Below are 14,920 nucleotides of genomic sequence, written 5' to 3'. Positions count from 1 at the left end.
TAATGATGTTGAGCATTTCTTAAGGTGCTTCTCAGCCATCTGAATTTCTTCAGGTGAAAATTCTTTGTTTAGATTTGTACCCCATTTTTTAATAGGGTTATTTGGTTCCCTGGGGTCTAGCTTCTTGAGTTCTTTGTATATATTGGATATTAGCCCTCCACTATGTTCACAGCAGCCTTATTTATAGTAGCCAGAAGCTGGAAAGAACCCAGATATCCCTCAATGGAGGAATGGATACAGAAAATGTAGTATATATACACAATGGAGTACTATTCAGCAATTAAAAACAACGAATTCATGATTTTTTTTTAGGCAAATGGTTGGAACTAGAAAATATCATCCTAAGCGAGGATCACAAAAGAATCACAATCACAAAAGAATATACATGGAATGCAATCATTGATAAGTGGATATTAATTAGCCCTGAAGCTCTGAATACTGAAGATACAATTAGCATATCAAATGATTCCCCATGAAGAAGGAAGAAGAGGGCCCTGATCCTGGAAAGGCTTGATCCAGTATTGTAGGGGAGTACCAGGACAGAGAAAGGGGAGGGGGAAAGATAGGAGAATGGATGGAGAAAAGAGGACATATGGGACATATGGGGGGGGGGCTGGGAAAGCGGAAAGCTTTTGGAATGTAAACAAAGAATATAGAAAATAAAAATATATTTTAAAAAAAGATCCACAAGAGTTACATAAACACAATTAAATTTCTAAGGCTATAGTTAAAATATTTCTATTTTTTATTCAAAACCATTTCATAATAAACTACATGAAGCTTCACAGAGACAAATTCAAGTAATTACATATGTCACTTAGGCTGCATATACTTACATAAACATGGTGATATTTCTGAATTCTGCTTAGAATTCAGGAAAAAAGGATTAAAAGTAAAACATTTAACTTCTTGAAAAGTTAAGTTGAGTGGAAATAGTCTGATATTCAGACATTCTGATATATCAAGATGCTGACATGAAATCATTCATAAGAAAAAAGTAATATAAGAACAAAAGAGGGTGGTTGCCATAGACCCTACTGTAGTTAAAGGTAGGAATGCTGATTAATGAGAAAAAGAACAAAAAAACCAAAACAACAACAACAACAACAACAACAACAACAAAACCACTGAACCAAATTTTAAAAACTGCCACGGCCAAAGCTTCACCAGGGGTGATAACCAGATACTTCACTGCAAAGAGAGAGAAACTACTATAAAGATGTGCCTAGGAGACAATGCAAGAAAGAATTTAAACAAAATTTTCAGAACAAGTTCTAAATTCTAAAATTATCTCTACATACTGATCAATAGTTGGTTTGGCATATATGAAGAATAGGAACCACAACCATCCATGGCTTAAATCAAGAATAGACACTCCTCTTAGATTATTGGGTCTCCGTGCTGTCTCTCTAACTTTATATAACTGGTATTCTATGAAATTACCTCTAAGGGACAGTCTTTTCTCTTCACTTTAGTTAAGTTAGTAATGTTAAACAGCTTTACACTGGCCTTGAGTTACTAATATCTTGATTATTATCTATGACTAGCAATCTCCATTAGTCAAATTATATGTTTCCGGCTTACGGGTATGTTCTTAAGTTTTAGCATCCTTTTTATATGAAACCACTTGACAAATTACCATTTCTGAGACAATAAAAAGACAATATCAGCACCACAGATCACTTTCTGACAAGAATGGATTAGAAGAATGATGGTAAAAGCATTAAATCTTATCTACACAGTTATTTTAAGTAACAGAGCACAAGATAGCATCCTCTTCCATGAAAACAGGGTTTATAAGGCAAAAGCTAACAAGTTTTATCCAATTCTTCTAATCTCCCCATGATCATCACCAAGGGATGCGCATCTATTTGTTCTGCCACTGTTGCCTCTATACACAAAATGTAGCCTCCTTTACCTTATGCATCAATTTTGATTGCATGTAATTAACAAGGATGTAAATTTTATTGACAAGAATGGATTAGAAGAATGATGGTAAGGAAGAAGATATAGTGGAATGAAGAAAGGAAATAAGGAGGGGGGAGAGAGGAGACAGCTAAGAGGGGAATGTTCTCTGGGATGGGAGACTTGAAAAAGTCCAAGCCATTGATTGGAGGATGAGAACAAAGAGGAAGAAAGATTGAATTCCTCCTTATATCTGCTTCTAAGCTGTCTACCCGAACCCGTGGATTATAAAGACTAATAAGTAATTCATGGAGCAATGTGAAAAGTTATTGTTATCTAAACATAAAAACACTAGTGATGATTTGGGGATGTAACTCAATGCAAGAAGGTTTGCCTACCACATGCTGAGGTCCTCACTTCAGCCCCCAGCACCAGAACAAATCCCACTTAAGAAGATTTCTGAGGCCTACAAGTTTTGTTTCTGCCTAAAATGACATCTCTGCAATTCTTTCCTAGAATGAGAATAAACTCCAAAGATTCAACACACTCTAAAACACAGGCCATAGCATGGGCAAACACTGGCCGTAGCTACACATGGGACAGTCAGACAAAAAGCTTTCTGAGATCCACATCTCTTTACTGTCATTGGTTTGTAAAATAGAAACTAATACATAGCATAGAACCTTGGCAAAAAGTAGATAGACCATACAGGTTATATAAGAAAAAAGGGTGTGTGTATGGGTATGTATGTGTGTGTGTCTCCTATTTGATTTATGAAAGTTTCAACATCTATTTTCATAATTGTAGTTAAGACATTTCTATATCAACTTTAAAATTTTTATAGAAAAGCATAATAAATATAGACTAGGAAGGGATTATATTTATGGGAAATTTTCTTTTGTAAGGCCCATTACCCACCTTGTTTTAAACTGCAGTTTTGACTTCATAACAAATTATTTGACAAACAGCAGAACCCAGAATCCTATTAGAAAGGGTTACTTCAAACAGTCAGTTTTAGGACTGGAGCTAGACCCTTGAAGGTACACACACACACACACACACACACACACACACAAATACATGTGTATGCCTGTGTGTGTATGTGAGAGAGAGGGGAGGGGGGAAGGAGAAGGAGAGGGACAGAGAAAGACAAAGACAGAAAATGAGACAAAGAGAGACAGAGACAAAGAGACAGAGGAGCAGAGAGGAGAGGAGAGGAGAAAAGAGGAGAGGAGAGGAGAGGAGAGGAGAGGAGAGGAGAGGAGAGGAGAGGAGAGGAGAGGAGAGGGGAAGGAAGGGGAGGGGAAGGGAGGGGAGGAGAAAAGAGGGTAGGAAAGAAGAGGGGAGGGGAGGGGAAGAGAGGGGAGGGGAAGAGAGGGGAGGGGAAGAGAGGGGAGGGGAAGAGAGGGGAGGGGAGGAGAGGAGAGGAGCTTAATGCAGCATAAAACACATTATAAGGTCTGATTGCCAAGAGGCTCAGAGACATTTAGAACAACCTGCCTAGGTCCAGCAAGTTGGTGACTGGGACAAGAAATCAAATCTGCTTTTCCTGCCCCAAAACTCCGACAATAACGCATATGAATGTCCCCAAGCAAGGCCCCTACTTCTTCTTGCTCCCACCAGCCATACAGTGGGAAGGGCTTAGCTTTGCCACATGTCACAAGCCCATTCACAGACTGATTACCAAGTGACTTCAAGGAAACTAGATTTTGCTCCTGTCAGACGTTAAGTGTATCAGTTCTTCTGGTTGAGGTTTAAATGGCCTAGGTGTCAGCGCTCTTCCTTAGAACAAGTATATACTTCTATCCAAGCTTCTCATTACAGGGCTTACCTGTCAGGAAAGTTTGCTGACACTGAGATCTGAAACACACATAAACCTCTGTTGCGCCTTCTTTACTGACCTTTAGAGTGGTCTCCAGTGTGTAATCCCTCAACAGATACAGTAGACCTGAAAACATTGATTATAAATTCCTTCTCATTAAAAAAAGGTCACAACTACAAAACTCCAGAGGCATTAATACTGCTGGAGAACCCTGAGTGGAAACAGAAACATTCTCTGCTTTTGCCAGTGCCATGAACCTAAGCAGTTAAATGCCCCATACTATTACTGTAGCACGAGATTTTACTAGGTTACACTAATGTACATGTGGAAACCTTTCCTAAAACTCTACAAGTTTAGAAGTTTCTAGGACCCAAACCCAATGTGTTGTAGTAACTTCAATTATTATCCATATCCACAAAAAAAAATCATCAAAAAAAACCCTATAATCCCCACATGGATTCAAAAGACAAACAGCAGACCTGAAGCCCCCCAAGGTAGCTGTGATACAATTCTGTTTCATTGATAAAACAGCAGCTTACATCAGAGATGTATTATCTCACATTTCCTTATATATATATGTGTATATCTGTAGTATCATAGAACCCTCAAACATCAATGACACAGGTAGGGTGGGGGGATATTTTCATCATAGCTATTTATTGTCATAGAAGTCAAGGCCTGTTGCATAAGAATTTATGCAAGCTGGTACCGGAAAAAAGGCGATATGTGAAGTCAAGGAGTTGAATCTTCTAAATCAAAACTCAGTTCTTTCTATTTTTCTTGGTATCGTGAAAGGATGTCCAAACAGCAGGGTATTATTTAGTCCTATAAGATATAGTTTATCTTTCCTAATTAATACTCAGATGGTCATGATCCTTGATAGTACTAATGAAGAGGTTTCTAGGCCCCTCCTTTGGAACAACAAAACACAAAAGTAGAGAAACTGACTGAAAAATCTCTCCAGCCTTTTTCCACCCCTGCCTACTGACCCATCTCAGTTAATGGCAGTACTTACAAAGCCATAATGCAAACATAAAGCCCACAAAACAAAGCAAGGTCAAAAACTTGATTTGCTCTCTTTATAAAAAGATCTGTGGAGTACTGAGTATCCCTGATACCTGCCCATTAGGACCTACTGTCATGCAACTCACCCAGGCATGCTTCTGAAGCAAACTTTCCCTGTTTTTATCCTTGGCAGGTAGAATAGCAAACTGGTAAAAGTAGCATTTACTCTTTCATTGTTTTGAGCCTTATAAAACCAAAAGATTCTAATCATCCAGCCCTTGGCTTAACAACCAATCTTAACAGGGGCTTCAGAGGGAGTGGCCTACAGGCCTACAGGCCCTGCTGTTTCCTGTAAAGAACAAGGTCTGAATACCTGGAGCCAGATCTGCTGCTGAAGGCTAGGCTTTACAAAGCAATGTGCATTAAGAAGGAGGAAACACCTCAGCCTCAGCATGTCAGCCCAGGGGTTCCCAGGAGGAGCCACCACCAGTGACAGGCCTAGTACAAAAGGAAGTTTACTGGGGGAAGGGAAGGGGACCAGGAAAAGGGACAGAGGCAGTGAATAAAGGACAACAGAAAGACAGAAAGAGAGAGGAGGGAGGAAGAGAAGAAGAGGCCAGCTGGCAACAAGTGGAGGAGAGAGAGAATGAAGGAGAATAGGAGATGGAGAGAGAGAGTGAGAGAGAGAGAGAGAGAGAGAGAGAGAGAGAGAGAGAGAGAGAGAGAGAGAGCACACACACACACACACACACACACACACGTAGCTGAGCAGTTCTTATACTCCATGTTGGCTCAAACCTAGGTAGCAGTTGGCTGGAGCCTGGCAGAATTGTCTGTAAGCCGACAGAAGGACCCTACAGGTCTACTTGAATGTTTTTGGAGCAATAATGTTTTAACTAAATAGAATAAATACAATTAATCAAGTGTTCATTGGAAAAATTATTGTAACCAAAAACCTACAAATACTAAGTGTTTGTGTGTGTGTGTGTGTGTGTGTGTGTGTGTGTGTCTGTGTATTAAAAAGGTAAAACACAAACAAAACAGTAATTCAAAGGAAAAAGCTATCATAGAGCTTTCCTACCTACAGGTCCATGGGAGTGGATAATGCAAAGTGAAACCAGAACTCTGGGCTATCATACAAAGTCTCCCCCAAGTTTAAAGGCTCAAGGTTTTATCTCCTCAGTGTGGAAAGAACTCAGCCTTGTGCACACAAAGCAAGCCCTCTGCTGAGCTACACCCCAACTCCTCACACAGCTTTAAAACACTGTCAGGGCAAACTAAACCTACCTTCAGCCTGGTCCTGGACACTCTGTTCTGGGTTCCTGGCTTCAAAGGAAAACATCAGTGTGTGAGAGAACAGAGGCAGCAGACTACCCTCAAGAAAGCAAGAACTGGGCGCTGGTGGGGGTAGAGGCAGGAGCCTTTGATCCCAGCACTTTTGAGGCAGAGGGGGTCAGTCTGTGAGTTCAAGGCCAACCTGGTCTACAGAGTGAGGGTGAGCTAAGACTACACAGAGAAACCTGTCTCTAAAAAACAAAAACAGAAATGTAAGAAGACAATGTCATTTCTTCTCAGGGTTCCTGGGAGTCGATGTATGGAGGCTCAGCAAATTTCCCACAATCACACCAGTGCAGGAGGGGAAAAAAAAAACAGTTCCCTAGCCAGCAGAGAGGGAAGCCTGTGGACCTAAAGGAACACTAACTGAAGGATCTGTGGGCCTGATGGTTTCTTGAATCTTGAGAAGCCTTAACTGATGGGTGCAGCTTTCACACAGAAATCTCCTGTACCTTAACAAGTACATATGCCTCTTTTCTTTGGAGAAGCATGTAAAAGAACTATACACAAGAATTCCATAAGAAGTTGCAGGAGAGTTACAGCATGCATGGCTAAGACCACTATCTCTGTTGCCTCCAGAGCTCTGTTGAGTAGCTAAAAAGAAAGGAAGGGGCCAGCAGTTAAGTAAATTCACACTTGGCTATGCAATGGGCTGCAGATCCAGGATAGCCTTGTCTATGGCTTCCTCAGTCACACCTGCCTGGCAGACCAAACTCTGTGTAGCTGTGAGAGATGTGGGCTTGGAGCCTGGCAGGGACAGCACTAAGGTGTCTTCATTGCTCCATCTGAAAGAAAAGCTACATAAAACCAGGGAACACTACCCACCACAGCCCCATCTGTCTATTTTCAAAGACCTGGGATCTTCTGTATAAATGCAAGGGCCTCAGCCTGAGAGCTGGTCTTGCATCAAACAGAAAGCAAGGCCAGCAGGCAGTTCCAAGCCCAGCTGTTTCCCAAGCTCCTGGTGCAGGTGTGAGATCACCCCCAGGAACCTCACCTGCCTGCAGTTTGTCACCTCAATGTCATTACCACAGACAGAGATGTGTTGGGGGTTTTGTTTTACTTCACACAAGAGGGAAGTCATTTTTGGAATTTTTCATCTTAAATAGTTTTTTTCTTAAATGTATGTGACACATATTCCTCATAGGACTTAATAAAATAGATATTTCTCATGACTGCAAAGAGAACTACAGCTGCACAGATTAAAACAAAATTTATTTATTTTTTTTGTTAAAAAAATTCTGGTTGGAATCAAAATACAGGTTTAACCAAAATTTCTGGAAACTTTAAGAACTAATAAAAAATGAAATATTCTCAGGAAGTAGTTTTAATATACTATTAATTTATAGAACAAAGCTAGCCAAAGCGAACAAATATTGAGCAATATATCCTGGTATTTCTTTTTGTTACCTAACAAAATATTATTTCAAAACAGATTTTTCAAAACCTTTTCTTTCATGATTATCATCAGAAAAACAAGCTGAAAAATCATTATCCTCGGGTTCCTGAAACACTTAACTTGATAGGCAGGCATGGTGGTAAAGGCCTGTCACTCCAGCACTCAGGAGCTCAGGGTGGCAATGTCCCCAATTCCAAGCCAGTCTGTGAGTCCCTATCTCCAAGAATCCAGGAGAGACAAGCAAAATTTTTTCCTAACCTGACATGTCTCTAAAATGGGCTACAGGCTACAAAGGTTCTGATTGCTGCTACAACGTTCCCTCGTAAACACAAAGCAAGCCTGTTTCCTAGCAAGAGCTTTGGATGACTAGTCAGGAAATACTATTCTTGCATGTAACCTCAAGCACATGAAAACAGATACAGGTTCTTTCACTTGGTTATTCTGTTTTATGATTTAATTTTTTGACTTGTTTTATATATGAGTATATATAGACTATGTAATTAAATATATGTATGAAAACTAAACACATTCCCTATCCATTAAATGTTCAGAAGAGGAAAGAAAAGTGATAGGAATGTGGTTTTCATCACATCCTCAGGTGACTTCCCAGATCTCCTTGTCACGGTGAGAGTGTTACAATGACAAGAAGGAACAAACCTTGGGGACCCTGTAACCTCCCCAGACATGGTGTTCTAAGAGGACTTGGCTTGGCTTGCCTCTCCTGATTATGCACTATATCCTGGAAGCAGAGGAACGGTGACACGGACCACTGGACTGTGGACAATGTTTTCTAGTCCCAATTGCTCCAACTCCTCATTTACTATTTTGTGTGTTGCTCTGACACAGTAAGATGAAGGTAGACATAACTCCAGACAAGAGCATTAAAAAATGTTATGCCTTTTCTAATTAGGTAAAGAATGCAGAAAAGCATGCATTTACAACATATTTAATAGACCAGCGTATATGTGCACACATACACATGCTTGCTGTTGCTGTCTCTGTCTCTCTCAGTTCCAGGGGCCTGATATGTCTTTATTGGCATAGGTACATAGGCATGTTAAGATTTACATAAAAACATTTTCCTTCATGTAGTGATTAATAGTTCACAACTCAAATATCTGAAAATCTAGAAAAATCTTACTATTAAAAATTATTTTGACCGCCACCAAAACTAGTATTAGCTAATATAAACAATTATTCCTACACCTTCCAAGTTTGAAATTAGATATCCAGAAACACAATGCAAACAAAGCAGTTCATATTTAAACTACCTCTGATGTTCCTTTTGTAGACTTCACACCGTGGGTTAACAGGTCACACTACAAAACAGCATTCTATAGATAACAGATACTGACCAGATGTTCAAATAAAAAAATAAAAATTGTGAATTTTTATTTGGATACAACTAAGAAAAGTTATTATTATGCCAATTAATCAAAGAATATGTTAGGGGGTGAAACCTTCACATTATAATGATTCTTCTGTTTCGAACTTACCAAGACAAATAAGCCATGTATATCCACTAGGATTGAGGACTTTTTGACTACTAGTTCTAAGGCACCCAAGTAGATAAGGCAAATGACTTAGATATGATAAGATAATGACTGTACCTTATGATTTCAAAGGACACCAACAGTACAGATGGTAATTTCTACTCAGTCTACACACACCCTACTCATCAAGTCTAATGACTCAGCATAAGGAATGAGCTGCCACAAGAAGCAATTATGGGGAAGCTCTCAAAAACAAAAACAAAACAAAACAAACCCAACAAATACAAAAAGACTAACACATTCTGTTGTCTATCCACTCTCCAAGTTATGAGATGCTCAAACAAATCTTGTAAATTACCCTAGGAATGACAGTCCCAGTCAATGAGGCAGTGGCGGCATGGATACCGATACAGTCAGTACCAAAAACAGCATTACTCTGAAAAGCCCAAGATGCATACAAACCAACTCCCAGACTGTACAATTGCCTCTTACAAATCCATCCCAGATAACTGATGCCTACGACAGAGAATATGTCAGTCGTGTTCAGCAAAGCCCTGGTGTCTGGTAATAGAAATTGTCCCAGCTAAAAAACTATTTAGAATTAGCAAAAGGAAAACATGTAAGTTTTTCACGTGCTCTTTTCTAAAAGTTATTATCTTTCAATTAACTCCCTTCACTCATAATTTAGGATCTTCTGAATCAAAGAGATCCTTTTTAATCTCTATTTTAACAAGCTTTCATTTTCATTATTATAAATGGATGTCCGATTTTGATAACCAAATTCAGCTCCCTATACTAAGGAAAAAGTACTGATAGCAGTGGAGGCACAAGTCTCAGCCTCCAAAGTCGGAAAGATAAAGTCATGGATTTTGAGCACATGGCTCTGAAGTGAGACTACACTAGTCTTGCCTCACTTGAGGTCGGACTGCCCACTCCTTACACCCCACATTTGAATCATCTCACCATGCTAACATTCTTCCCTAATCCTCCAATCAGAATTGCTAAAGTCAGCAGCTATAGGAGAAAAAGGTAAAGGAGGGGGGACGAAGATCCTTAGCACCAGTAGTAATGTAACACAGAAATAACAACATGTCAACACAATTCAACAGAGCATGTTCTACTGTTATACAACAGGTAATAATGTGAGCCACAGATACAGGTTAAAATCTTCTAGCAGTACCTGCTGGATAATAGTGGCACACATCTTTAATCCCAGCACTCAGGAGGCAGAGACAGGTTCTGAGTTCAAGGCTAGCCTGGTCAACCCTGTTCCAGGCTGATCTACAGAGAAAGTTCCATGACGGCAAGGGCCACAGAGAGAAAAGCTATCTCAATAAAAAATTCCTAGTAGCATATCTTTAAAAAACTGTTTAGGGCTAGAGAGATGGCTAAGTGGGTAAAGGCACTTGCCATACAGCATGAGGATCTGAGTCTGAAGTATGAGAATCCATATAAAAACTGGGCAGACAGCATCAATGTCTCTAATTCCTGTACTCCTATGGGGAGATGGGAAGCAAAGAAAGGAAAATTCTAGAAGCCCATGGGTCAGTAAATCTGGCATCCATAGTTGAAAACCAAGAGAGACCAAACAAGACACAAGATAAAATTTGATAACAAGGTTGCCCGCTGACCTCCATGTGTGCCCTGGCATCTGGCACGTATATTTACACATAAGAATTGGATGGACACATACAGATACATATATACACATCTCACATACACATGAAAAGTTTTAAAAGGCAATATTTTAATACATTCTATTTAACTTACTATATCTAAAATTTTATTCCCATGGAAAATCAATAAAAATGAGATTTATTATTATTATTTTTATCTCTAATCTTTAATGCATTGATACCTCAAAAGCATGTCAATTTGGACCAGCCACATTTCACTGCTGAAGAGTCAGATGTGGCTAACAGCTCCAGAATTACGTAATACAGCCTTAGTCTGCTGGGTGCTAGAATAAATGCATTAAATGTATTGATTTATTTCCTCTTCACAATAATTCTGTAAGGGAAATATTACTATATGTTGTTATTTTATAGATGAGAAACCAAAGCAAGGATACACAATAATATGGTAGATACTAGAATCAAAAATCAAAGGTTGGTCTTCTGACTACAACTATTATATTATTTATTAAATTACTACTGTGTAAATGACTGTGTTCCTTGAAATAATCAGAAATATTTATCTTTCACCTTAATAAATGAAGACATAAGATATCAAGTCTTTACAAGGTAATCACAGGCCCTATGCTAACTAACCTATGTAGGTTAGTAAGAGCACATACATCCATTGCAAACTGACTAGATCCCTTGGCATAAAGAACCAACAAAATATAAAAATAGTATGGAGATTTATAGAAAATACCAATCCATTAGTACCAAAGATTCCTCATGAAAAGAGATGACATTTAAAATGGACTTTTATGCAGAAGTGTAGCTAAGAAGTAGGGTCCTCACTAACTAACATACATGCAGGCCTGGGTTACGGCTCTCTGTCACAACAAAACAAAAGACAAAAAGATTTTAGAAGCTTAGGATGAAGTCTTCCGAGGGCAGAGATGAGGATGCAGAGGAGAGAAGCATTGCGTTGTGCTGAAGGAATACATAAACCAAAAGTCATATGGCTAGTGGAGCAGATAGGACGGCAAACAGATGCAGTAGGAAAGCCATCTAAGGGCCACAACATCCTACACAATGCTTGAGGAAAATGGCAGCATTAACAAACCTGATGTTTAAATAAAAGCTGTCTAGCAACAATGGGCAAGACTAACAGCAGTAAATAGTTTACACAATGAAGGCCTGTGTAAGGGTATTGCTGCAGGAGGCCTGGATAGTAGATGTGAAAATCACAGCAGTCTGTATACTATAGCCATGTCAGGGATAAGCATTTCAACTCTTGGTGATGAGCGGTAACTGAATCGTTAACTTTGCTTGTAACATAATGCTCTGGTTAGCTGTAATATGTAGGTGGAGTTTTTAACCATCCCTTTTAACTTGAACTCCCAGTATCTCTGTGTATCCAGCATCAAGATTTGTACTATCAGCATTGTATCTGGCTCTTACTTTGAAAGACGTCTTTCTATCAACTGAATTGTTACTGGTTCACAGATTTGATGGAGGGACACTTATCTTTTAAGTAAGACAGAATTATCCTACATCTCATGTATCAACTCAAAGACAGATCTGTGGAATCTTAGGTTCTTATTTCTAATATGATTGAGTAATATTCTGAAAGAATTAATGGGCATATCTAAAATGCATTAAAGGAAAAGGTAAAAATGTCCCTATTGTTTCCTTCCATCGTAGTTGTATTTGTTTTTTTTTCATGATTAATTAAAACACACTTAAACTTTAAGCAAATCTTTTCACTTTCCTTCCTCTTACTTACCCCAGTGCTGTAGAGCTGCATACAGTTTGCCCTGGGTTAACGCTGGAGTGTGGCCTAATCACTAGCCTGAGATGATGTTTTGGCCAGGTAAAGCAGAGCAGTTATCCCTTGTGATGGAGCAATACTTGAGACTGTCCCAGAAAGATCTCCTTGTATCCAGCACTGATTCTGATGACCACTTCAGACCCAATTTATGTTGGAAATCTTGAGTGTTTGCCATATTAGCACTGTCAGACTAGGACATGAACCTGAGTCAGGAGAGCTCAGATGTCCAGCCTGGCATGATGGCAGAGGCAGGATAACTCCATATCCAAGGCCAGACTGTCCTACACACTGAGTTCCAGGCAATCTGGGACTACATGGCCAGTAGGACTTTGCCTCAAAAACATAAAAGGATTTATGCATAAAACCCAACCATCACAGAATATACTATAGGAAAGGGCCAGTTTATTTACAGATTTGGCATTTTATACTTCAGAATGGATATTATCTTCACTAGCACATAACTCATGGCTCCTCTTAGAAAGCACAGTATTTTGGTTATTAAATAAACACTTATGGAATATTTGTCATATGCCATGTTTATGCTAGGTTTAGTGATTCAAATATAAATAAAACATGACTCCTACCCCAGGGGACACTCTTGATGGCTGAGACAGATACAAAGAAATACAAAAAGGCTATTGTACTGGCCTATGAGTACCACAGATGTGGCTGCCACATATAATTTCTTACAGAACACACATGAAGGAAAACTAGTAATTTTGCTAGTCTGTGGAGGTGAGTAACATAACTTAGCTCTTACATAAGTCCCTCCTTGTACAAATGACTAATACAGAAAGGCCAGTCAAATGTACAGTTTCTAACACAGTGGACTAAATCTGGATAATGTTCTTATGTAAGACACTACAAACTTAGGGATTCTTTCTCCTAAAGTCAAACGATAATTTTCCCAATGGCTTATACATAGAATATGTACTTAACTGCCACCTTATTTGTTTTCAATATTGCTGCACCTATCAGTACTTGTGCTAGTGAGTTACTGGGGACTCCATCTTCCAATGGTAAGTTTGAATTATGCTAAGTATTAATATAGTAAAGGCCACACTTTTTACTGGCCTTATTTCTATGTGATACTAAAATACCACCCAAAATGCAACTTGGTTTGAACAGTACCCTATATTAGAAATAAATTCCCTACATATAATATTAAGCTATAATTTTTAATAGCTACCTCATTAAATGACCACCTTTCTGAAGGGACTGATCAGGTCTGATTAGTGCTTATGGGTTCTAAGAGGATCCCATGTAGGCCAATTTTAAATATGCATATACCATTATTTCTGGCAACAACTGTTTCACTTCTTTTTACATCTATCACTATATGTGTGTCTCTTAGAATCTAGCCTGTATTTCTCTCTCAGTGATATGAATGAGAATGTTTGGGAGATCCACCCGACTCTATAGCCCAGAAAAACATGACCGGTTGTGTGCAATTTGAATTGAAAAGGTTTTGCAAACTGCTTACTCAACAATTGCGGTACATATATCTACACACATGCATGCAATCACAATCCCACCACCACTTATAAAAGTCATCAAAAAGTGCAGGAGTGTTCCCCAGACCTCCTTCCCAATATCTGCAGGTACAGTCTCAAAATTCTTGTCTCAAACAGCCATTACCAATCCATCAATATTGATGAAGAACTGAAGCCTGTTTTCCATCTTTAATTTAGTCTACCCTCAGATAAGGAGCATGAAAGCTATGACAAAGAAGTTACAAAGATCAAAAAGCTAGTTGATGACAGTCTCAGTTGGAAAAGCCCCAGATCTGTGCCTTCCGGTCCATACCACAGTGCCTACCTGGAATGCTTCTCATTTACCCTGACCTGTAGTGTTCCTTGATCTCTTCATGTCTGTAGTGACAATTTGGGGTTTCAGTTTCTTAAAAAAACACACAGAGAGAGAAATATTATTTTTCATTTTAATACCAGGGGTGGAATATGGGTCAGACTGTCCAGAGCAGCGGACTGTGATTTACCTTGTGCTCTAGCAGGGGCATGATTTTGCCAGCTGCAGTTTCTGCAATTATGTGATGTTTGAAATGCTTTGGACTTTTCAGAGAGAATATAAACACTAGAGCCTTGAGAGGCAGGGATGGGGGTGGTTGTTTGCTGTTAGCCATGGGTTTGTAAGTAGCCATGTGCAAAGAAGATACAAGAAGAAGAAATTAGATATCCTGAAGGCAAAAATCAAACTTGGACCAAGGAACTTGATGCCCTAATCAGCAGGAAGTAGTCTAATGATAATGCTGCCCTTTCCCCTCTATTCCCTTTTTCTCTCCTATCTAGTGTTAGGAGGCTGAAAGGCTGGAAGAAATAGGATGGGGAAGGGTGAAAGAGAAAAGAACCCACAAAGTGGCTAACTCCAACTACACATCTCCATAGTTTAACTCCTTACCAATTTCATTGTGATAGATACCTATGCACCCCAATTATTTTTCTTTTAGAGAATGTCAATGTCCCTGGCATTGAAAGGGAAGAAACTTACCATCATTTCACA

General features: G+C 39.2%; 1 protein-coding gene across 3 annotated transcripts in view; it reads right to left on the bottom strand.

Moving 5' to 3' along the window:
• Positions 1 to 14,317, bottom strand: part of LOC127663977 (ubiquitin-conjugating enzyme E2 pex4-like) — a 113,802-nt gene extending 99,485 nt beyond the window's left edge. Inside the window, exon 1 of one of the 3 annotated variants that reach the window (XM_052155828.1) lies at positions 14,222 to 14,317. Coding sequence is in view for 1 of the 3 variants with exons in the window: in XM_052155831.1 (XP_052011791.1) it covers positions 14,222 to 14,237 (16 nt within the window). In the remaining 2 variants the exon portion in view is untranslated. The remainder of the gene's footprint in view (positions 1 to 14,221) is intronic. The other 2 variants (XM_052155830.1, XM_052155831.1) reach the window with 2 other exon arrangements.
• Positions 14,318 to 14,920: the final 603 nt, after the last annotated feature.

The sequence above is a fragment of the Apodemus sylvaticus genome, chromosome 13 (assembly GCF_947179515.1).
Source record: "Apodemus sylvaticus chromosome 13, mApoSyl1.1, whole genome shotgun sequence".
NCBI classification, from domain to species: domain Eukaryota; kingdom Metazoa; phylum Chordata; class Mammalia; order Rodentia; family Muridae; genus Apodemus; species Apodemus sylvaticus.
Note: the sequence above shows the minus strand (reverse complement) of the source record. Positions and strands in the feature narration are given on the sequence as shown.